A 24,918-nucleotide genomic window follows, 5' to 3' on the forward strand; every position below is an offset into this window, starting at 1 on the left:
AATGATGATGCTTGATGACAAATATGTGCTTGCATAGCTTTATTTTAAAACCAAAATTATGAAAATCGGGCAGGTAGAAGAGCCAAACGAACTAAAAAAAAAAATTTAAAGAAATGTACAGGGAGGCAGTTTGTGTATAACTCGAAATATACGTCAAAATGAATGCCGATGCTTGATGGCAAATCTGAGGTACGTCCATACCTTTTAGTTTAAGGTCAAAATTATGAAAATCGGTATCTCAAGTGAAAGCCTTTGAAGTATTTTAAGGCCAAGACATATAAAATAACTTAAATAAAAATAGAGTAACGTATCATTGATTGCAGATAAGTACTAAAACGATTGTAAATATTGTTGATTCGTGGTTCAGCAGTGTGCTTTGGGAAGTCCGATCTTAATAATCAATAGCTGAAATGAAAGCTGGTATTTCACTAAAGGTTTTTAGACCAAAACATATAGGGTAATGTAATTAGAACTGCTGGAATACATCTTTAATTGAAGTGAAAAATAAAAATAAATTAAATTCTTTCGTCGAGAAATACATTAGATAAATTAATGATGATGCTTGATGACAAATATGTGCTTGCATAGCTTTATTTTAAAACCAAAATTATGAAAATCGGGCAGGTAGAAGAGCCAAACGAACTAAAAAAAAAAATTTAAAGAAATGTACAGGGAGGCAGTTTGTGTATAACTCGAAATATACGTCAAAATGAATGCCGATGCTTGATGGCAAATCTGAGGTACGTCCATACCTTTTAGTTTAAGGTCAAAATTATGAAAATCGGTCTGGTAGAAGAGCTAACCTGACTCGGAAAAGAAAAACCAATATTTTTTTTGGATGGCAATAATTGGTTTGCCAGTATGCTTATTCTAATCATACGAAACATGTATTAATAATTCAACAGCTCATTGTTATATTGTTATCTAATTGATTTTTCTTTGATTTATGTTGTTGTTAACAATTTGCATTTGTGTTTAAAGTGTGTTCCTTATGTTAAGTGTGTGATTCTAATGTTATGTGCTTAATCTGTACCATTAATATCAGTGAGTAAAGTGGTGTATGGATTTCATAACCATTATTTTACTAGAGACCGTTGTATTTAACCACAACGGGCACTGTTGCTAGTTTTATATAAAACTAATGTTTTAGTTTTTAAACATGCATAAAATTAGTTTCTGTTTACTTCTTAACAAAGTATTGGCAGCCATAATATTTGTTTGGTCTTAAAACACCAACACTTTAATATTTTCAAGGAACTTTTGAAAATTCCTATCCAATGGTAGTTAAACGTATAAATAATATTTAAATAAAACTTAGGATTGAAGTATGATACAAAATTTTTTTTTTTTTGTTAGCACCATCAGTAGCATTTCCAAAGAATGTAAAATGCTTGAAGGGAAAGCCCTCCAAATCAATCAAATTGTTGTGGGTGTATTGTGATAAACCTGTCCCTCTTGCACCGGAGTCTGATCTGGTCTCATGGTAGAGCTCAGGGCTTCGAAGCCAGAGGCCCTGGGTTCAAATACCGCCGATCACTAATGGATTTTATCTATGTGATAATGTCGCGACCCTCTAAAGTCCAAGAATCAATGATGATTTCAACAATCCAATGTTACTGTATTGTCTTTGAGAGTCAATGAAGGCAAGTAGAGGTAGGAATGAAGGTAAGGCACGTAACATGACACCATAGTGCAACATGAGCCAGAGAGACTAGGCGCAGGCTGATCATGGTACCGGTACTGTTACCTAACCTCAATGCAGCCAACATTTTTGATGTTTTATTTTCATTGTCAATTTTACTTTACTTTGCAAATTGGATATGTTGCACGTGATTAATAAAAATTTTTTTCAATTATGAGGCACTATTCCAAAACTGTAAATTAACATGAACTTATAAACATCATAAAAAGTTGTTAACAATTTGGCTACCTACTGAAATGTCTTAACACTCTCAGACTTCCTGATCCCCTTTGTGGATTTGTTCCATGCATCCAGAAAATCATTTCTCATATATTTTTCTAACCTTTTGTGAATTTCATTAAATCCTTGACACCTAACATCCACTCGAGCTGTAGTTTTGGAACAGTAATGGTACACTAATTTATATACAGTCTTTAACATATTACACAGGAATTATGGCTGGGTTCAAGTTTTTAGCTCAATTGATGCTTAAGTTATTGAAAGTTTAATAAAAATAACTTTTGACCCATTTTTAAATGCTTATAAAATAAGTTAGTCTCGATAAAAAAATCAACAAAAAGGGGGCAAGGAATTCTGAGATAGACCCTTTATAGTAACTTGAACTTTTTTTCAAGAATAGGTTCTTTATTGCTGGTTGTCTCTAAAGTTAACCATACCTTTTTTCCAAATTAAGAAACTTTACAAAAATGATTACACATAATAGGCTACGGCTACACACAATTATTAATAAAGTTGAAACTTTTAGTGTACTACATTTCAATTTCAATTTTCATGTACAAACATTGTAAATAATTGTTAACGATTTTTATCATCTAAAATATTGTTACAGAAATGTAATCTGTGTGTTTTTTTCAGTAGCCTAGTTTTAAATATACAACCTATTTTTATTTGATTCATTGATATATAGGCTACATACTTGAGAAAACTGTTCAAAACATGTTTAGTCTACATTATACTTCCATTGACAAAAACTGAGTCTATCACAGGTATCAAGTAACTGTCAACAAAAACAATATTCAACGGCCTTCAACCAACACATAGGCTATGTGGCCAAAGCTCAGTCGACCACTTAAAGAATACCTACAACTGTTCAAACTGTTCTAGCTGAAATAACTCCTTTAGCTTTACACAATCATTCAACCATGTAGGCTACAAGTATTGTTGTGGGCTAACATAAACAATGCTGGCTGTCAAATTGTAGCTTTTTCAGCTAGTTTTCTCATTATCAGATTAATTTTTACTATTAAATATTTTAAAATATAAGTTTCTTTTTAATTTCTAATAACAAATAAAAAGATAGAAAGTTAAACTGACACTCTAATCATAAATGTATATTTTCAGTAGCTACATGGGGGTCTTGAACTTACCTTGCTCATTATTCTGGTCTTTTTTCCTTCCATATTGATAATAAGTTTGGTGTTCATATCTTTCTCCCTAGAAACAATAAAATAATATAACTTGATATAATACCAGAATTATTTTCAGTCAAAAATGTAATGACTCTGAACTATCTTGGGTCCTCATTCTGAATAAATACTCATTCTAATAACACACTCAAATATGTAAGTCTGACAGCCATCTTACTGATCTAGAATTATTTTGACAAACCATAAGATAGTGTTAAGTAATTGTGTACCCGTCAACTGAGGTGAAGATGACCACTGGGGTGAAGATGAACAAAAACTAAGAAATTGTTAAATTTTATTTCTATCTCAAACTAATAAACTTATTGTATAGGTAACAAATATTTTTTCTTGCATGCCCAAGCCTTGGGATTAGGGGTCTCAATCCCAGGCCTTCAATCCAATCCCCGGGATTTCGGGATTTCTCTTAGCCGATCCCGGGATCAATCCCAGGATTATATTATTTTAACTTTTTTGCCATTTTAAAAGAGCGTGAAGTCCCTTGTTGAGTCCTTAATGTTTTAAACTGGCCTTACCAATGTTACACTGCGCAATTATGCCGTTTTCTAAGTAAGTAAAGAAATATTACCACACGGAACTTTCATCATCAATCTTTCTTATTTACAGTGTAAAAATTAGAATTTAATAAATACATACAAAAAACAGCAGCAAGCGCACTAGCATGTAGCCTACACGTCACGATTCACTCAAAACTAAACTTGCCAAGAAGCACACCAGGAAGTTTGGCTACTAAGAATAATATGCTAATATGGAAACTAAATAAATCAAAATAGGCTATTAAGATATAAAGATAATATCGGAAGAATCATCAGTTGCAGCGTAAAAATGTTATGTTGACTGACAGCAATAAAACAATTTAAGGTACAAACAACAACAAACCATCTGCATATGTACTAACGTGTGTTCGAAAAACTTAATTTAGGATTATAAAAAAATTAATCACCGCACTTAAAACCAAATACGAAGATAAAGTTATAGACCCTAAACTTAAGACCTAATCTTAATAATGAATTAATAATGGTCTGTTTATATTCTCAGGCCTTTAATGTTGCCTAACTATGTTAAGAAAACAATACTTCAATTACCGATTGCCATATTTTATGTTTGCCACATCAATTGGGTTGTTTGCGTTTAATGACAAAAGTAAAACTCAAAATAATTTATACCGGTACTGTTATTAATTAACTTTTAACTAATGTAGGCCTAATAACGTTTTTAGAAGGTAAATCTAAATACATCTAATACACTTGAAACAGTTTGCACTATGTTGACCTATTGAGTTTGATGATAATTAAATTGTGCAATTAAAGTACTTAGATCACAGCTAATACCATATTTCATATACTGTATAAATTTATCGTCCTATAAGTAAATAGCAATTGGGTGTATTTTTATTCATTTTCCGTAAGTAAAACTCGTCAAATTCACACAAAAATTTATATAATCATAGGTTTTGCAATCCTGTTAATCCCGGGATAAATAGACGCCAATCCCGGGATTTATAGGTATATCAAAAACTGACCGGGATCCCGGGATTTTTTTTATTTTTTTTTTATTTATTGCCAACGGATTTCACCAATTTACAATAAGAATTACAATAATAGTGAGACACTCATCATGACTAAAGACTAAAACTAAGTAACAATGCGAAACTGATGAACAATACAATAGGGATAGCCTACATGCAAAATCTAAGACAGAAAAAAAACTACTATACCTAGGAGTAACAAGACATAAATAATACAAGACATACGGTAAATGAATAAATAGTGATTGAGACCCCTACTTGGGATATTGATTTTTGTTGTTATTTGGCCTCCATAAAACATAGAAAAAAAAATTAATCTGAGAGTTTTTTTACAGGGAAAAATTTTGATTAAAACTTTGATATACTGTTAAAGAACAACCTTTAGGATGTATAAGTTGAATATTTTATCAGAGTTACTTTGGCTCCTTGTAAAGAAGATGTGATGGTTGAAATTGTTTTCAAACAAGTACTTTTTGAGTTTTTTATTTTTTATTTTTCATTGTACTTTTTGTTGTTTTTGGGGGTATAGATGAACAGCCTTTATTCAGAGGGTGAACATGAACACTATGCGCCAACAACACTTAGTTGATGGTTTTCAATTTTTTTTTCTGTTTCAGGTCATTTTTGTTTGAAAAATAATTGAAGTATGTACAGTACTGTTATGACCTAAGAACTTATTTAAAAATGCCAAGAACTTACAAGCGTGCAAAGGTGCAAAGGTTGGTGCAAAGTTGATATAGAACTATTCACGTGAAACACTTCTGCAAGCAGTTCAAAAAATTTAAGAAAAACATATATCTTTAAACAGCTCCAGTAAAAAGTATGGTATTCCAAAAGGAACACAATGTTTGAATGTAAAAAAAAACAGGATGTGTTAAAAAGGTGGACAAAAAGTGTTTAGTGACGCTGAAGAGCTAATTTTATGTAAAGTGTTGATAAAAACTTCTGAATGGGGGTTTCCCTTGACCTATGACGATTTAAGGTTTATAACTAAAGGTTATCTTCAGAGACAGGGTAGAGCAGCTCTACCAAAATTCAAAAACAACCTCCCTGGTCCTGATTGGGCAACTTCTTTTTTCAAGAGACATAAAGATAAGTTGACCATTCGAAAATGTATCAACATAACACCTAAAAAACTTCTCTTTAACTACGTATTTTAGATATTCAACTTGCCTAATCCCGATGACAGACTTCTAAAAGTTGTAGGTATATTTGAACAAAGATATCACCTAGTAATATTAATCCATTAAAAAATAATGGCATAATTACTCTTATTCAGGAGGTGAAAAGCTAAGGTATAAAAGTAAGTAAGATACCTATCAAAAATGTATAACTTATGTGGGGGTAGTGCTGCTGGTTGTAGCCAGGCTGAAAGTGATTTCAGCCAGTACGTTCTGCTTGCGCACCGAGTATATATAGGGCCTAAGTTGGTAAATATGCATTTTAGGGTTTGCACGCGATTTTTGAAATTTTTTTTTTCATTCTACTCGAAATTTAACGCTGATTCCGAAAATGACGTTCTTTTTCCGCGGAAAACGACCATAACGCGGAAAAACGACCAAAACGACCAAAAACTCTTTTTTTACCAAAACACGTCATGTGGGTACTCAAATTAACCGTAATATTAAGCAGATCACGACTATGCAAGAATTTTTTGGATCCGAGGTCAAATAAGCGAGATTTTCACGTAAATATGCGATGCTATTTTGGATTTTTGCTCTAACTTTTGTCTGTGTTATCTGGTGTTTATGTTTTAATTTAACAGGTAAAAGGGATGATACTATGCATAACCTAACTTAACCTAACCTACTCTAACCTAACCAACCTAACCAAACCTAACCTAACCAACCTAACCTAACCTAACCAACCTAACCTAACCTAACCAACCTAACCTAACCAAACTGACCTAACCTAACTTAACCTAACCTAACCTAATCAACCTAACCTAACCTAACCAACCTAACCTAACCTAACCTAACCTAATCAATCTAACCTAACCTAACCTAATCAATCTAACCTAACCTAACCTAACCAAGCTAACCTAACCAACCTAACCTAACCTAACCTAACCAAAATAACCTAACCAACCTAACCTAACCTAACCTAACCAACCTAACCTAACCAACCTAACCTAACCAACCTAACCTAACCAACCTAACCTAACCTAACCAACCTAACCTAACCAACCTAACCTAACCTAACCAACCTAACCAAACCTAACCTAACCAACCTAACCAACCTAACCTAACCTAACCAACCTAACCTAACCTAACCTAACCTAACCAACCTAACCTAACCTAACGAGCAACATGGCAGTGCTACTACAACCAATGAATAGGTTGGTACTGAAAAATTTCCCAATTTCAAGCATATCTCCCATAATTCTCCCGACTAATTACCCATTATTTTTTACACATTAAATTACAACGATAAACCACGTTAGATGTCTCCCCCACCCAAAACCCCGAATTCCCACCTGTCCCCTAGTGAGTTGGAGTTATTGCTGGTAGTATCACGTTTTCGTGAATATCTCGCTTATTTGACCTCGGATCCAAAAAATTCTTGCATAGTCGTGATCTGCTAAATATTCCGGTTAATTTGAGTACCCACATGACGTGTTTTGGTAAAAAAAGAGTTTTTGGTCGTTTTGGTCGTTTTTCCGCGTTATGGTCGTTTTCCGCGGAAAAAGAACGTCATTTTCGGAATCAGCGTTAAATTTCGAGTAGAATGAAAAAAAAAAAATTCAAAAATCGCGTGCAAACCCTAAAATGCATATTAACCCCTAAGTTTAAGGGTGACGCGAACGGCACAGGTCGCTAGGCCTAGTATGCAAGAACATTGGTTTTTGTGTGATACAAACAGAACTTACAATAGGAATTTGATAGTTTCAATTAATATTAGCGTAGCCCAGTTAAGAAACTGTAGGCTACCCCTTATTTTTGTAGTGCCTCTTCATTCCAGTTTACAATCTTATACGGTTGTAATCTGAAGAATAGGCCTAGCCTACCCTCACCCTTGTTTTCTATGAGTAGCTTCCCCACAGTTTATCAATTGATAAAATAGGCCCTTGAGTTAAAACAGCTACAAACATTGGAATAAGAGTAATCTGTATACAGTAGGGCCTTAGTGAGCTACTGGAGCAATCTGTGAGCTACCTACTAATAATTCCTGTCAATTCACATTCAAAAGCTTTATTTACCATTCAATACAAAATGTACAATAGGCTTTGTCTCATACATTAAATAGGCCTAGGCTCAGGCTTATTTTCCAAGAAATGTCCTCTGCCTAATTTAGGCTAGTTAGACTATTATTATTAGGCCTTGTTAACTTATTACACTCATCATCAGATATAAGTTACCTATCAAAGAGCAAGCCTACCTTTGATTGAAGGGTCTCACTCTCACTGCAACCTTTACAGATGCCATTGTATATTTTTGTATCTTGGTGTAGAAATTTATTTGGATTTAGGTTTTTTTTTTTTTTTTTTTTATATAAGTTAGTGGTCTATTTAATCCCAAAAGGGTCTTTAGGCCTATATTTAAATGGAAACATCAGTGCTGTGCTTAACAAGGGCCTAACTTATATCGAATATCTCAAACTGCATAGGAAGAATAATAAACACTGGTAAATTTTAACAAAACTTGTCTAGTATGTCATCACTGAATATGAATAGGATTGCAAACGACCATGTTTTTAACTGCAGTCCAGTCCATCACTAAAAATCACTTCACTACCATACCATTAATCAATCAATGCTCTCATTGACAAGACAATCACACAATTTGACGTTTCGTGTTGCGTTGTTTTGTTTTGCCATCCTTCTTTCCTTTTCCTTGCTTCCTTCTTCTTTCACTAGCAACAAACAGAAGGCAGGCTGAGTGGCACTGTCTGAGACCAGACAGACACAGAGGCACAAACTATGGATGGTCATGCATGGACCATTAGAGACTGAGACTGAGACCGAGCACCGAGACTGAAAAACAGAGAGAGGGACTGAGTTTTTGAGTTAAGGACTAGAGTGGGAAGTGAGAGGAGAGAATGAGGGCCATGTCAGTCATTGGCCTCTGGGTATAAACAGCGACGGCACAAACGCAGAAGAGTGTCTTAAAAAACAATAAAACACTCAACTACTGACTGAGTAGCTAGAAAGGGTTGCCGGAATTATATCTTCTATCCCCGTGGAATTTTATCTCCTGAGCAGAACTGACGTAGTAACCTGGGTGCTCTCAAGTTTTTTCGGGGTCGGATTTTTATCCCCGTTCATTTGGGAGTCTAATTAAAATACACCTACCGTTAAAAATTAGATAATAAGCAATAAAAGCCGGAAGGACGTTTCGCCTTATACCAAAAAGGTAGTCGACGTGGAGGGATTTTCCCCTTGTCCATATAACTAGGCTAGGTTTTAGGCAACAATAGATGTGCGGCACTGATTTTTACCCCCGGAATTTTACCCCCTGGCCAGATATAGAAATTGGCGAGAATAATTAATTTTGTAAATGAACGTTTTTAGAGAAAGACATTTAGATGCATTTAGACAGTTAATTATTATTTAACACTGTTTATATTAAATTCTGTAGGCAAATTAAAACAGCAATACATGTAAAAACTTCAGTGTTCCTACTATTTCCGTGAAAAATATCAATAACAGCTATATCCTTAACACATTGAAAATTCGGGGGAAAAGCCTAGGTTGATACAATTAATTATATTTTAGCGAATTTCCCTATAGATTTGATTTGTGTGCTATCAAATTTTGTTTGAAAGTGTAAGGCAGTATAAACTTGAATGAGTTCGTGAACCAGCATGATCGGACCATATTGGCTTAATATTTCCATATAACATTGAAACAACGTTGAAAAATATTAAGACAACATTGTCGAGACAATGTATTTTGTTTCACAAAAACGTTGTAACAATATTGTTACCACATTGATCAATATTTGGGCAATATTGAATGAATGTTGTTTAAATGTTGAAAACAACATTGAAACAACGTTGAAAAATATTAAGACAACATTGTCAAGACAATGTATTTTGTTTCACGAAAACGTTGTAACAATATTGTTACCACGTTGATCAATATTGGGGCAATATTAAATTCATGTTGATTAAATGTTGACAACAACATTGAAACAACATTGTTATGCTACTTGGGATGGGAACGAGGCTTAATGGGGGGTTTTATGAGGTAAAAATGGGGTTTTCTCATTTTTTTACCCTTAAAAAACAAAATGTATCAATTTTTCGCCAGACCTTTTTAAAGAGCATAAAATACTAATAATTTAGTATATCTAAGTGTTTTTGTACGGTGAATGGTTACGGAGAAAATTCAAAAATTGTTAATTTAAAATTTCCATATTATTTTTATGGAGAATATTGTAAAATGTTGTAGTTGGCTTGTTTAAGGAGATATTTTGATAAAACTTGGTGGATTTATTCATCATACTAAGCTATTGATATTTTAATAAAAAAAAACACACTTTATTAGTATCCCTGTAGCAGCTAACCTAGTTACTCGTTAAACATAAATGTTAATTAAATATAGATTAATTGAAAATCAATCCAGGCAAATGGAATTCGCTTAGTCGGCAGGTTTGCTGCAGCGGGGGTATTATTATACAGCCTAGGTTGATTAATCATAGAACCAAAAGAAGTAGACTTCTCATCCCATTTTTAATTTTGAAGCTCGTTTTCGTGTCTAGTTCATGAACAGTGACCACTGACCAGTGGCACCCGGGTGACACTTTTTTTAATACTTTTCTATGAAATGGCGTAATAAAGGTTGGTAAATAAAGGATATAATAAGTAACAACAAATATTAAAAACATAAAAACACGATCCTATGGGTACCGGATGGAGCTAACAATAAAATTTTCTTCAGCTGATCCAAAAGGATGAGGATATACTGCAACAGTGTGGGAACGTTACCCAAGCAAGATTCTAATACTAAATACTACTAATCTAAAGTGCCTGTCTACGGTATATGGTTTTACTAACCTTATGTTTTATGTGGTTTCGGACAGGTAAATATCAGCTGGTTTGAGTAACTTGATCTTTTGTCATCTATCTCTATCATAATGTTAACGTTAACAGAAAACATACGTTTATTTACATACATACATTTTGTAATCTTGATGAATAGAACTGCGAAACTGCATGGTTTAAATTAAATGTTAACCTTAGTTAAGAATCTCTTTGAAAACAAAATACAAAACAAAAACAAACAGAAAGAAACAATCTTGATTAGGTTTAGGTTATTGTCAGATCAGATTGTCACTTTGTTGTAGACGTTGTCTTGTCAACATCAAATCAAATAAGCTAATTACTCAGTATTTATTTCGTGACCATGACTGCAAGATCGAGTTTTAAGTTGGAACAGTTACTTAATTGAGTTTTTTCTAAGGCTTTTGGTTTTAAAGGACAGGTTAGGGCCTACCCTTGTTTTAAAAACACCTATGTTATTTAGTAGTTTTATATTTTAACTGAATGTTTATGTCTTAGTTACGAAGTACATTAGCTTAAATCATTACTTTTCAGTTCTTCCTCAGGAATCTTGAATAGACCTTAAAGGATCTATTCTATAATTTGTTGATATAAGTGTAATGGTACATCTCAACGAAAACGGATTGGTAAGTAAACTAGGCTTACATCACCAACCTTGCAGTAGGCCTAACAACTAAGTTATTTGCAATTTTAACTTTATATGAAGGTTTTTTAGTTACCTTGTTTGATCAATAACTATTCAATAGGCTGCACTTTACTTGACGTCCTACACTCATTCGATTGTTTTTTTCGATTCGATATTTTCATTCGATTGTTTCATTCGATATATCGTTTGGTTAGTTAGGTTAGGTTAACCTTACCTAACTAACCAAACGATATATCGAATGAAGCAATCGATTAATCGATATATCGATCGATATTTTCGTTCGAATGAGTGTAGGACGTCAAGTAAAGTGCAGCCATTCAATAGGCTACAATATTATCATAGAACCGGATATATATGTAGGCTACCTACTTATATAGGCTTAAACTTTATAGTTTTTCATCCCATAATATATCACAGGTTCTCTGTGAAAATGTACCCAAGTTTTTTCTCAACAAGGCTTTTAGTTCTGTTGGCCGAAATATATCGATTATTCGATATATAGTTTGGTTAGTTGTAAGGTTAACCCAACTTTTCGGGGAACTGGTTAACTACGACTGAACTTTGCGTCGGTCTCAGAGACCGTGGGTTACCACTGCAGGGTTAAGAATAAAAATGGAAGAAACCATTCAAATTCTTAAAAAGTTGTGTTCTGACAACTCCGCAAATCACCTTTGTGTGTATCTATCTAATAGTGGATGAAATTGTTAGGACAAGACCCTTTGTTTAATTTCATTTTTACAATCTATATCTATACTATTATATAAAAATCTAATGGTGTCTGTCTGTATGTGTATTACTAATAGGTGCAAAAACTACTGAACCAACTGGGCTTAAATTTTACAAAAATAAAGCTATCATACCAAGAACCATTATAGGACTATTCACATTCCGATAATGACCGTAGGCTTTGCCCCTTTGGCTTTAAAAGTTCTGAGGTGAACATTTTAAAAGTAAATATTGATTGGTCTCCATGGCTGCGATGATAACTCTAACAATGTTTGTTTACATTTGCTTTGACATTTAAATGTAAACAAAAAGAACTGCTAAACTGCATATTTCACAATTTCAGACAGCTGATTCAAAGAAATTAAAATATAATATTTTCCATAACTAATGAGGTAGGCTTATTTTAATCTAACCTTTTATCATGGATTATTTATTCTAAAACTATGTCAATCATTATAGGAAAAAATATTCTATAACCGTTGCTGTATCAACTCTGGCTCTGCTTTGGATTTTTTAAAGCGTCTAAGTTATGAAAATAATGTTATTGATATGTTTTTGTGGAAACAGTATGAAAATTACAATGTATAGATGTTTTGTGTGAATTTGGAGGCTACTTTAAACAAATTCTAACTGCTTAACATGTGTTTGATTAACTTAACATAACTTGCACATCACATTGTTTTTTATATGTACAATATTTAGGTACGGTACATTAAGTTATTGTGTTTTGCTAAACCCATGCTTAAATTAAACTAAAGAATATCATCAATAACTAAATTGTACGTTGATTTTTGTTTTCTAAAATATGTTGTATATGTGTAACTATATTTAATTATCAAATGGTAGTACAAAATGCAGTACTCTTATTTTACCTTAACATAGCTTTCAGTTAACATTTACTTTATTTGATACATTTATTATTTGTGTTTTGCCACACCACTGATTAAATTAAACCAAGGAAAATATCATAAAACTAAGCAGTACCATTGACTATTGGATACATAAGTTTGTACAGTTGTTGTATTAATAGTCAAAGGCAGTACACAGTGTTCTTTTGTTTTTAAAATCAATGAAATATCTGTTAGTATGTTTACTTAATGGTAAGTGTGAAAATGTAAAGGCAATATGGTCTATGGAAGAAGGTCTTAAAAGAACTGTTTTGTATATTAAGTTGTTTGTTGATATTTTTGTATACTGTAGTAGAATAAGAGATGCAATGCAACATATACTGTATTTGCTATTACATTTTTTAGTTCTTGATATTTTGATAACCATATTAGATTTGTCTCCTGTCTTTAATGCTAAATAATTTGTTTACAATTTTTTATAGTAGGTACCTATAGATATAGTTTCTTTAATATTTCAAAAGACTGTATTGATAAGGAACAGCAATATTTCTAAGGTTTATAACAGCTGACTTAGTTTTGCTAATGATTTATTGTGAGTGAAGAAACTGAAGATGGAAGGATTTGTGATTTTTCTTTAAAGAAGAGTTAAATTTAAAAAATGTTCATTTAAATTTAATAATTAGTGTTTTTGCAACTTCAAAATTGAAATTTAAAATGTCAATAATAAATTAAAAGATATGTAATTAATGGGGATGAAGGTAAATCATGTATGTAAAAGTTTTATTTGAAGATTTGCGGTAAGTTTTTTCTCACATCAACCTAGACAAGATTTAAAATTAATTAAAACCAAAATGGTGGTATCCACTACTTACCAGATTTAAAAGTCATAACTTAAACGTTTCTATTAAGGCTATAAAAGTTGAATTTTGTTTCTAAAAGGGTTGGCAGATGTGTAACTATTATATGCAACAGATGTAAAGATTAAAATGTTTCTTTTGTGTCCTTTTCCCGTTGCAAAGCACGGGTACAACAGCTAGTAGCCTATGTAAGGCAGTTACAATTATACCCTGGTTTGTAGATTTTTTAGTTTTTGTATTAACTTGTTGGTTTTGATACTTTTCATAAAAGATATTTTGTTTTTGGTTAATATTGATACTAGTTTTATTGATTAAATACCAGTATCAATAAAAATGTAGGCTAAATAAATCATAACTGAATTCAATGTTTTACATTGGGGTAAAAAAGAATTGTAGAAAAAAAGTATATTTAAATTATTTATCGTTATTCATCCGATAATAGGCTATAAAGGATTCAAACTAGGTATAAGATGAACCTCGAGGAAAGGAGAGCGGAAGGGGACGACAAATATAATTTGCTCTAGACACCACTTAAATGTAAAATTGAATGTATCCTCTGAATTTTACTTCTCTGATGTAACTTAGCCTAATTAAAAAAAAATATTAGGCCCAAGGATGTTTCAGTTATTACTTTGCAATGAACAATTCAAAGTATATATGTCTATTAATTGGGTGGAGCCTACGGGTATCACTTGTAAGTCACTGGCCTAAGTGTATCACTAGTAACTTACTATTAGCCAATGAGTTTTTTCTGTTGCAGACAATGGAGAGACCAATGTTTCCACCAGGCACTGCCACACTTCTTGATGAGTTAGACAGTAAGTTCAAATTTTAACTTTTTTTAGTTTATTAACTATAGGTTGCGACCATTTGGAGTGATTGGGTGGCGGATATATGAGGTCTGTTAAAAAACAAGGATTTTCATTTTTTGAACAAAATATTTACATTGTTGTCGTTGCCTTCAAAATAGTTCCCATTATATATATGCACTTGTGCCGGCGCTTCTTCCAAACCCTGAAAAAATTCTTCGACTCGATCTTTAATAGACTTTAAGTGCTATCAACTATGGGGTTTTAATGTCATCTTCGGCTATAAAACGACAACCCACTGGGATGATTGAGCCTTAGATTCGACGTCATATTCGTAAACCCATGTTTCGTCACCTGTTATACAACTTAGCCTAATGCTGGTTCACAAGCTCATTCGAGTGACAATGACATGACGAACATGACTATGACCTTAGTGTTGAAACTAGTCGTTAATAATTAAAATGAGTTGAAGGGGTACTAATGTTTTTATAATGTTTTCTAATATATATATGTATATGAATATATATATATATATATATAGAGAACCCCTAGACAGACGGCGTAAGTCGGATGCTTATAGGTTGGCTAGGAGGTATCTTCGTCGAGCCATCAATCGGAGTAAACGCAGTTGCTGGGATAAATTAAGGGACGATGTTGATTCCAACCCGTGGGGCCTGGGTTACAAACTTGTAACCAAGAAACTTGGAACCCGCTCTCCACCTTCCGTCATGGACAGGGTCACTATGGAGAGGATAGTCGAGTCCCTTTTCCCGGCTCACGCGTTGCGCCCACTGCGGGATTATGGGAGGGTGGACGACGTCCCACTTTTCAGCCCTGAAGAGCTGGTGGCGGCCGTCATATCCCTGAAGAACAACAAGGCTCCTGGTCCCGATGGGGTGCCCGGTGAAGTCCTCAAGAAGGTTTTGACTACCAACCCCTTGATCCTTTTGAGCATGTACAACGCCTGCCTGGTTGAAGGGGTTTTCCCCTTGTGCTGGAAGACAGCTAGGCTTGTGCTTGTTGGGAAGGGCAAGGGAGACCCAGATCTGCCATCCTCTTACAGACCTCTGTGTATGTTGGATACGGCTGGCAAAGTCCTCGAGAAATTGATCCGTTCCTGGCTAAATTCAGCCGTTGTCGCTGCGGGGGACCTCTCCCCTCGTCAGTATGGATTCAGGATGGGGCGATCAACGATTGATGCGATTGAGGAGGTGAAGCAAGCCGTGATGAGAGCTGAGGATTTTACCCACTACTCTCGCAGGGTTGTGTAGCTCGTAACGCTTGATGTGCGAAATGCATTTAATTCGGCGAGGTGGTGCGATATGCTGGATGCTCTGGAGAACACCTTCCACGTGCCGGCATACCTCATGCGCATCATAGAGGATTATCTCCGGTTTCGCCTCCTAACGTATGACACTGCGGACGATGAGTGTCACTTCTGGTGCTGCCCAAGGTTCCATACTCGGCCCAGACCTCTGGAACGTCGCTTATGACAGCCTTCTGAGGTCTGAAATGCCTGAGGAAACGGTCTTGGTTGGGTACGCAGACGACGTTGCAGCTTTGATAGCTGCACGTAGCGTTGAGCTGGCTCAGCTAAAGCTAAACCGAGTTATGCGTACCATAAACGCATGGATGGCAGACCACGGTCTCTCGCTTGCTCTGAGCAAAACCGAGATCGTGATTTTGACAAAAAAACGGATTGATACCATCCGTTGTGCCGTTGAGGGTGGGAGCCGTCGAGGTTCAAACTGTTCGTTCTGCCAAGTATCTTGGGGTCATGGTAGACAGCAAGCTTAGCTGGCGGGATCAGATCTTTCGTACAGCGGACAAGGCCGCTAGGGCGGTTTCTTCTCTTAGCCGGTTGATGGCCAATGTCGGAGGGCCTCGGTCCAGTCGTAGAAGGCTGTTAATGTCTTCGGTCCAGTCCGTACTCTTGTACGGTGCGGAGGTGTGGGCAGACGCACTAAATAAGGAGGCATACAGGATGCGGCTCGCCCGAGTGCAGCGTCAGGCAGCACTGAGGGTAGCATCTGCCTACCGAACAGTGTCCGAGCCCGCCGTCCTGGTGATTGCTGGAGTCATCCCCGTCAAACTTTTGGCGGCGGAGAGAAAGGCAATTTACCAGCGCCGTGGGGAGGACGAGGCACGAACAGAGGAACGCACCCGCACCTACCAGCTGTGGCAGGAGGGCTGGGAACAGGAGAGACGGGGACTCTGGACCAGGCGACTGATACAGCAAGTCCAACCTTGGGTTGATCGGCGGTACGGAGAGGTGGACTTCTACCTCACCCAATTTCTGACGGGACACGGCTTTTTCCGGTCGTACCTGTTCAGGATGGGCAAAGCCGTGTCACCCGACTGCATATACTGCCCAGGCATTCTCGATGACGTGGAACATACATTTTTCCACTGCCAGCGCTGGGAAAGGCCCCGCCTGGAGGCTTAACAATTAATAGGACTGCTGTCGGTGGACACGGTCATACCGATTATGACGGAGGGTGAGGACAATTGGACCTGTGTGTCACATTATATCCAGGGTATTCTCCGCGCCAAGAAGATCGACCTTGACCGGGATGCGGTTGTAGGTCATTAAGAATCGAAATGCCAGAAACGGTGCGAGCCCTGAGGGCTTAGGTCACATGTTGGCCTGACTTGAAGTAATGTGACAAACAATTCCAGGTCTGTGTCCAACAGAGTAGAGGGGGTTTTTTAGTGAGTAGTCTGACAATTTTCAGGAGTCTCACACTACAGGCTGGCTACCTGTGTGCGTAAAAGCATTTTCCCTCCTCTCCCTAAAAAAAAAAAAAAAAATATATATTTTATATAGGTTTACTAGCTGGCCCGGCAGACGTGTTGTCCTGTCCTTATGTGGTTTTATGTCAAATGCTCGTTCATTTTCAAGATGAGCTCGACGCATCGCTCAATAACGTCCTGGTTGATGTTCGTTTGCTATAGGCTGGGGCTCGTTCGCTGCGCTCACTTGCCTTCAGGTTTAGCTCGTTCGCTACACTAACTCGCCTCCAGGTTGAAGTTTGTTCGCTACGCTCACTCACCTTTTGGTTTAAAATTATCTGTTGTCATAAATTAAAAAGAAAATAATAGTGCTGCACCCTGTTGATAAACCTATTATCTTTTTAATGCTATTGAACATCACAGAATCAAACTGTTTAGTTGAACCAGCTGTTAGGATTCTTTAATTCCATTTAAATTTAAGTACTCATAAGTTTAACATGGAAAACTCCAGAGCCACTGGGTAGGAGGCCTTTTGACGGATCTGCACCATACTTCACTCAAACCACCTTTGAATAATGCTTAATAATGCCTGAAAGTTTCATTACAATTTGTCGAGCGGTTTCGTAGTCCATAACGTTCAAATATAATATACAAACTTCCTCTTTTATAAATAAAGATACATATATACAATTTTGAACAAATAGTGTTTTGGGCCTCTGGGGACATGTAAATGAAATAGTAAATCGGTCCCGGGCCCAAGTCTTACCATGAGACCTACGGTAATACCTTCTTCCCTATAGGGAAATTCACTAATAAATAAATTTGCCTAGTTTGATCAAAATATTATATCCATAAACAAGCAAACTACCTTATTCTCCATATAAGAATAACATGGGAATTTTAAATTTACAATTTTTGAATTTTCTCCGTAACCAATAACCGTACAGAACACTTTGATATACTAAATTATTTGGTTTTTTAAGCTCTGCATACTTAAGTGGTCTAGCCAATACCTTTGAAAAGGGCTCTTAAGAATATATTCATATGATCGCGGTGGTGAGGTGCAGGGATGGAAGCGGCAGACATGACTGCTTAAGGTCAATGTAATATCTTGTTTTTACAGACGTGTGGGGTGTGTAGAATGAAGAGCCGCCCGCGCCATCCTATTCCTGATTCCCTGTCCGCTCTTTTTCTTATATTTTTCTTAAATTGTTCTAACTTCTATCTGAAATTGTACCGGTAGACGTTTCTAAAAAACTGTAGTGAACTTTAAAAGGGTTCAAATAAGCCATATTTTTAAAGTTGGGTTTTCGTTTACTGTTTTTTCTTTTTTTTTACCACCCTCATGAAATGATTTTGTTGTGGTCGCAGGGGACGACAACGAGTTGTAGTGTTCGTAGCAATGTTCAAGATTTTGCCGCTACCTGGGGAGCTTATAATGTCTTGGTGTTCGTGGGAATGTTCAGGATTTTGTCACGATCACAAGATTAAGACCAGTTTCATTAGGCCGCAGCCTAGGGCCTCATTGAAAGGGGGGCGCAGCATTTAGTGGAAAAACAACTTTTTTTAAAACAACAAATTGTTTTCTAAAAATAATGATTAGTCACACTCGCAGGTAACGATAATGATGTCCCCGTGATGGCGTGATACGTTGAAGATTTTGTTGTAATCGCGGGTGACATTAATCACGTCCTCGTGATAGCGGGAGATGTTCACAATTTTGTTGTAATTGCAGGCAATTCTATTGACAAAGCCCCCTGGCTGTAACTGCCACTGATCACCAGTCAAGACGATCAAAGCCTCAGCAATTATTAATTATTAGCAAGTATTGTCTCAATAAATAAGTGTCAATAAACATGAAAAAGCATCAAAATGTGTGTTTTTTACATAATAAAGATGTGTGCTGCCAAAAAAATTAAGAAAAATCAAATTTAACTAGCTTTTAAATGGAGGACTTTGTATATTGAGAGCTGTATGTTCACTGCAATTTAATAAACACAATATATTCAAAATTTTGTTTGATTTGTTCACTTTTAAATTGTACTTTACAGGTATAAAATTTTCACAATATAATGAAAAATGCATTAAAATTTTTAAATGAAATGCTAGAGTGTAATTTAATACTAAACCTAAGCTAAAAATTAATTAGTTGTACTGTCAATACAATTATATTGTCAAGACAATAAAGTATTTATTTATTCATACCAATTTAAAAAAATTATTATATTTTTAACACATTTCCTACCGACTGTCACACTCTTCTGTAACTGAGGGATGAGTATAGTTGGTAGCTAATGTGTTAACAGGTTCCCTACCGACCGTCACACTCCTCTGTAACTGAGGGATGAGTATAGTTGGTACCTAATGTGTTAACAGGTTCCCTACCGACCGTCACACTGCTCTGTAACTGAGGGATGAGTATAGTTGGTAGCTAATGTGTTAACAGGTTCCCTACCGACTGTCACACTCTTCTGTAACTGAGGGATGAGTATAGTTGGTAGCTAATGTGTTAACAGGTTCCCTACCGACCGTCACACTCCTCTGTAACTGAGGGATGAGTATAGTTGGTAGCTAATGTGTTAACAGGTTCCCTACCGACCGTCACACTCCTCTGTAACTGAGGGATGAGTATAGTTGGTAGCTAATGTGTTAACAGGTTCCCTACCGACCGTCACACTGCTCTGTAACTGAGGGATGAGTATAGTTGGTAGCTAATGTGTTAACAGGTTCCCTACCGACCGTCACACTCCTCTGTAACTGAGGGATGAGTATAGTTGGTAGCTAATGTGTTAACAGGTTCCCTACCGACCGTCACACTGCTCTGTAACTGAGGGATGAGTATAGTTGGTAGCTAATGTGTTAACAGGTTCCCTACCGACTGTCACACTCTTCTGTAACTGAGGGATGAGTACAGTTGGTAACTAATGTGTTAACACGTTTCCTACCGACCGTCACACTCCTCTGTAACTGAGGGATGAGTATAGTTGGTAGCTAATGTGTTAACAGGTTCCCTACCGACTGTCACACTCCTCTGTAACTGAGGGATGAGTATAGTTGGTAGCTAATGTGTTAACAGGTTCCCTACCGACTGTCACACTCTTCTGTAACTGAGGGATGAGTATAGTTGGTAGCTAATGTGTTAACAGGTTCCCTACCGACCGTCACACTGCTCTGTAACTGAGGGATGAGTAGCCTATAGTTGGTAGCTAATGTGTTAATAACGTAATATCAAAATATCATTAAACCCTTGGCTCATTTTCTTAAAAAGGTTTGTTTGTCTCGTGTATGTAAAATGCCATTGACATGAGAGAAAAAGAATCTACAGTTGTTTGGTGAAAGGGCGGCAAATTTAGCACTTGCCCCCTCCCACCTAAAAAAAAAAATGTATAGCTGTTGCCCTGGATACCACTTTTGAGATACATTTTTTGTCTTATGTTATGCATGCTAGAAATTAAATATAAAAATGATTGTAACAGACATGTCTATCTTACTATAATGTTAACTAACTTGTTTTTCATGTTACCTAGTACCGGTACTGCAAAAGTATGCCTTACTACAAATACACCCTTAAAATTGTTATTAGACAATTATATTTCTGAAACTGTGTTAAAATACAAGAAAAATACCCCCGCTGCAGCAAACCTGCAGACTAAGCGAATTTCCATTTGCCTGATTGGATTTACACTAAAATGTCTCCTTAAAAATATCACATTTTATTCCCTATATAAATAACATTAGATTAACAAATTCTTAGGCTTGCTGCAACAGGGAGGGTAAAAAGGTGCTTTTTTGTAAAATGTTAATAGTTTAGTATGAAATGAATGCATTTTCCAAATTTGATCAAAATATGATCATAAACAAGCAAACTACAACAGTTTACTTATTCTCCATAAGAATAATGTGGGAATTTTAAATTTACAGTTTTTTTATGTTTTCTCCGTAACCATTAGGCGCATAATAACGCTTCAATAGCCTATACTAAATTATTTGTTTTTTTAAGATTTACAAAATAGTTTGGAAAGAAAATGCTAAATTTTAGGTTTTTAGGGTCAAAAATGGGAAAACCCAATTTTTGCCCCATAAACCCCTGTTCCCATATTCCGATCATGCTGGTTCGCAAACTCGTTCGAATAAACGTAGGTTTACACGCTTGTACCAAATTTCATCAAAATCGGATGATTTTTGCTTGAGTTATCGCGCTAACGGACACATATATAAATATATATATGAAATTGAACGGATGGTGTTTTTGGTCTCTAAGGACCTCAAAACAAAAAAGTAAATCGGTCCCGGGTCCAGGTCTTACCATGAGTACTACGGTTATAGCTTATTCCCTAGGGGAAATTCGCTAATACAGATGACCAATTGTAAACATGCATGTTTATCTACATTTTAGTATAAATATTAACTGTATCTCACTTGAAAAAGTATTATTAGACGCTTTATTAAATTTCCAAAACTGTAAAATAAATTGGGACATACATAAAGATCCTTTTTCTTTTCAGAAAAGCTTATGGTGCTCCTAAGAGATGGAAGGACATTAATTGGTTATCTACGCAGTGTTGATCAATTTGCGAACTTGGTACTTCACAGAACCATTGAAAGGATCCATGTCGGTAAAGAATATGGAGATATACCAAGAGGAGTTTTTATAATTAGAGGGGAAAATGTTGTTCTTCTTGGTGAAATTGTAAGTAGTTGGTGTTGTAGTTGTGTTAAGTATATTTTTTCCTGGGGAACGAGCTGGTCTAGTGGTTAGAGCGCGGGACTCCGGTTCCTGGTTCAAATCCCGCCAAATCACCAATGGAGTTTATCTAAGTGATAATGCCGTAACCCCTAGGTCTTAGCCTGAAGTAATGTGAAAAACAATTCTGACTCGTGCCTAGCGTCCTAGGACAAAAAATTATATTTTTTCCTAGGTTCATGTTATGAGTATACATAGATTTTATAATTTAGTGTATTTTTTACCTAAATAATACTATAGTTTGAGTTATTATGGTGACCTGAATATTTTTATTGTTGGTGAGGCCAAAAAACAAGTTGGATTTGAGTTACCACAGGAGTGAGTGAAGTAAATTATTATATTGTAATTAATTGTAGTAGGCCTACATGAAGAAAAATATTAAATGAGGTTTTGGAAGTGCTCTGTCAGTGTCCTGTCAAACTAAATGGAAAGTTCAATACCATTACAGTATTTTACTTCTTTTGTCTCACATCAATTAGATCTTTGGGATCTTTATCTATTTTATGTTTTAATTGTATCAAACTTAAGATTTTGTTGCCTTTTAGGACAGTGAGAAGGAGGCCAATTTGCCTCTCGTAGAAGTTTCTGTTGATGACATTCTAGATGCCCAGCGGCGAGAGCAAGAAGCCAAACAAGAGCACGACAAGTTATTGGCTAAGTCTCTGAAAGAACGAGGACTTAGATTAATACCTGATCTAAGCCATGATGACATGTTTTAGTATATTTTGTTTATAACATTTCGTAAGCAATGTGTACTCTTCTTTTAAACTACTGTAATTTCATTCTAGTGCATCCCACAATGGTAATTTTATTTTTATTTTTATTGTATGGTTGATTGTATGGTTGGTAATTATATAGTCATATTAAGCAGCCACATCTCTGGTTTCACTGATACCTAGACACTTGTAACTGAACCAATGACACGTAGTCATTTATCATTATCATCCTGTCTTGTATGGGTTCTTTTGCAACATTCACTTATAAATTACTCACAAATAAGACAAAGTAGAGTTGGTTAATCAGTGGCCAGTTGACGAGGATACTGGGATTGTATGTAGTCTAAATTTTGTTTGGGATTGGGAAATTTGGAGTAATCGCTAATAGTCTATGGCCAAGCGTTTATATCTGGTAATTAACTGAGCATCCATACGTGGTAACAGATGAACAAAAGTTAGCATACTTATTTTTCTTCCTAAAATTGAGTTTTTTCAAGTACTTGAAACACGTTTAAACTAACAAGCAAGTTCTAATAAATTTATGTTATTTTTATCTTAAGATTTGTTGTTTGAGATCTATTGTTTTTGCTGCAAGAGTTTGTTGCCAGAGACCCAATTTTTAACAATATCAAGATTTGTTTTCGTTCTACTAATTTGAATTTAACATCATAGAAAGGAAATCCCATTGCCAATAGTGTCAGAGGGTAGTGTTGCTCAATTTTAATTGTAATTAAACAATTATTTGTTTAATATTTTCATTTCAGAATTATATTAAAGTAGGATGCTTATTTAGTGTGTCAGAGTCTTTTTGCAAAAAAAGTACCAATCATGAAGACTATTGATTCAAGGAAGTTTGCTTTTTAAAGTTTGTTCAAGAACCTTTCAGTTTTATTCAATTGCTTTTTTGAGAGAAACTGTTTGTTTTGTATATTTATTTATAAATAAGTGTACGGATAATCTTTGATTGCATGTATCAAGTCATCAAAATAAGACTGTATTTTGTAATATGCATTAATCTGATATTAAAGATACTATTTGAATCTAAATTTCATAACTAATCAATTTTACCTGTTATTTGTGCCTTCAAATCTCCTATATTTACAGGTTATTATGAAATTTATTATGGATGTTCAAGCCAGAAGTAGGCTATCTTCAATTTAGGTAAATTTGTTAGGTTTAAGTTTGAAAAAAAACACGCACAATAATTATTCATACAAGATTGGTTTGATTGGCTGGTAGACAAATATTTTATTAAAGTGTTAATTCCTAGAAGAAATTTAATAAGTAGGTATAATGAAATTAATCTGCTAACCGATAATCAGGTATCAAATTTTTTTTTAAAGCCTGTGATGGGGACAATGTAAGAGTGCTTGACCTTAGGTGGTTTGTGTAGAAAAATAACATTATCGTATTTCCCTAGACAGGGAAGTAGCTATTATTGGAGCAGGCATGGTAAGACCCATGGCCGAGTTATTTTTTCATCTTGATGTCCCCATAGGCCAAAACACTATTTGTCAAAATAAAATTTATATACGGTATATAGTAGTATGTGTGTGTGTGTGTCTTTTGGTAAGTCAAGGAATTTTAGTCTGATTTTGATGAAATTTTGCATGAACATGTAGAGCTGTATACACTTGAATGAGTTCAGGAACCAGCAACATTGGATCATAGGAATCAATGGGGTTTTATGAGGCTTTGATTTTTTTTTACTTTTTTTTACAATTTTTACATTAAGAAAATAAAAACCAGAGTTTTAAAAAGCAAATAATTTTGCATATTGTAGCCTTGTAGGATAAAAAGGGTAGGGAGAAAATTAGAAAAAAATGTACATTTAAAATCACCATGTTATTCTTTTCAGAAAAATTTAAACTAGTTGTAATTTTTTATTTTTTTATTTGGCCAATTTATTTTAACAAATTTCCCTATAGCTATTACCGTAGGTGGCACGGTAAGACCTAGGTTTGGGACCAATTTACTCTTTAAATTTGATGCCCCCAGAGGCCAAAAACACCATTTGTTCTAATTTTCATATATGACTGGGACGGTCGCGTCGTCCTGTAATCCAGCTACTAGGAGGTCACGAATTGGGATATTTATAGGCATGCACTGTGGATGCAATACTCCCTGGTGTGGATTAACGTCCGCACGAGTGAGTACAACGACTATCCGCAGTACTGTCCTA

General features: G+C 35.3%; 1 protein-coding gene across 1 annotated transcript; it reads left to right on the top strand.

Moving 5' to 3' along the window:
• Nucleotides 1-10,888: 10,888 nt before the first annotated feature.
• On the top strand, nt 10,889-23,773 carry LOC128982393 (U6 snRNA-associated Sm-like protein LSm1). Its single transcript, XM_054401354.1, has 4 exons — nt 10,889-11,283; nt 14,495-14,552; nt 21,782-21,966; nt 22,566-23,773. Exons 1-4 carry the CDS (start codon nt 11,257-11,259, stop codon nt 22,737-22,739), a joined length of 444 nt encoding a protein of 147 aa, XP_054257329.1. The 5' UTR covers nt 10,889-11,256; the 3' UTR covers nt 22,740-23,773.
• Nucleotides 23,774-24,918: the final 1,145 nt, after the last annotated feature.

Source organism: Macrosteles quadrilineatus, unplaced genomic scaffold (assembly GCF_028750875.1).
Source record: "Macrosteles quadrilineatus isolate MER2022 unplaced genomic scaffold, UCM_ALF_1.0 Scaffold_241__1_contigs__length_143872, whole genome shotgun sequence".
NCBI lineage: Eukaryota > Metazoa > Arthropoda > Insecta > Hemiptera > Cicadellidae > Macrosteles > Macrosteles quadrilineatus.

Coding starts and splice junctions, on each gene's coding strand:
- LOC128982393 (XM_054401354.1), top strand. CDS start 11,257: ATGGTACATCTCAACGAAAACGGATTG. Junction 11,284..14,494: donor ATCTCAACGAAAACGGATTG/GTAAGTAAACTA, acceptor TTTCTGTTGCAG/ACAATGGAGAGACCAATGTT. Junction 14,553..21,781: donor ACTTCTTGATGAGTTAGACA/GTAAGTTCAAAT, acceptor TTTTCTTTTCAG/AAAAGCTTATGGTGCTCCTA.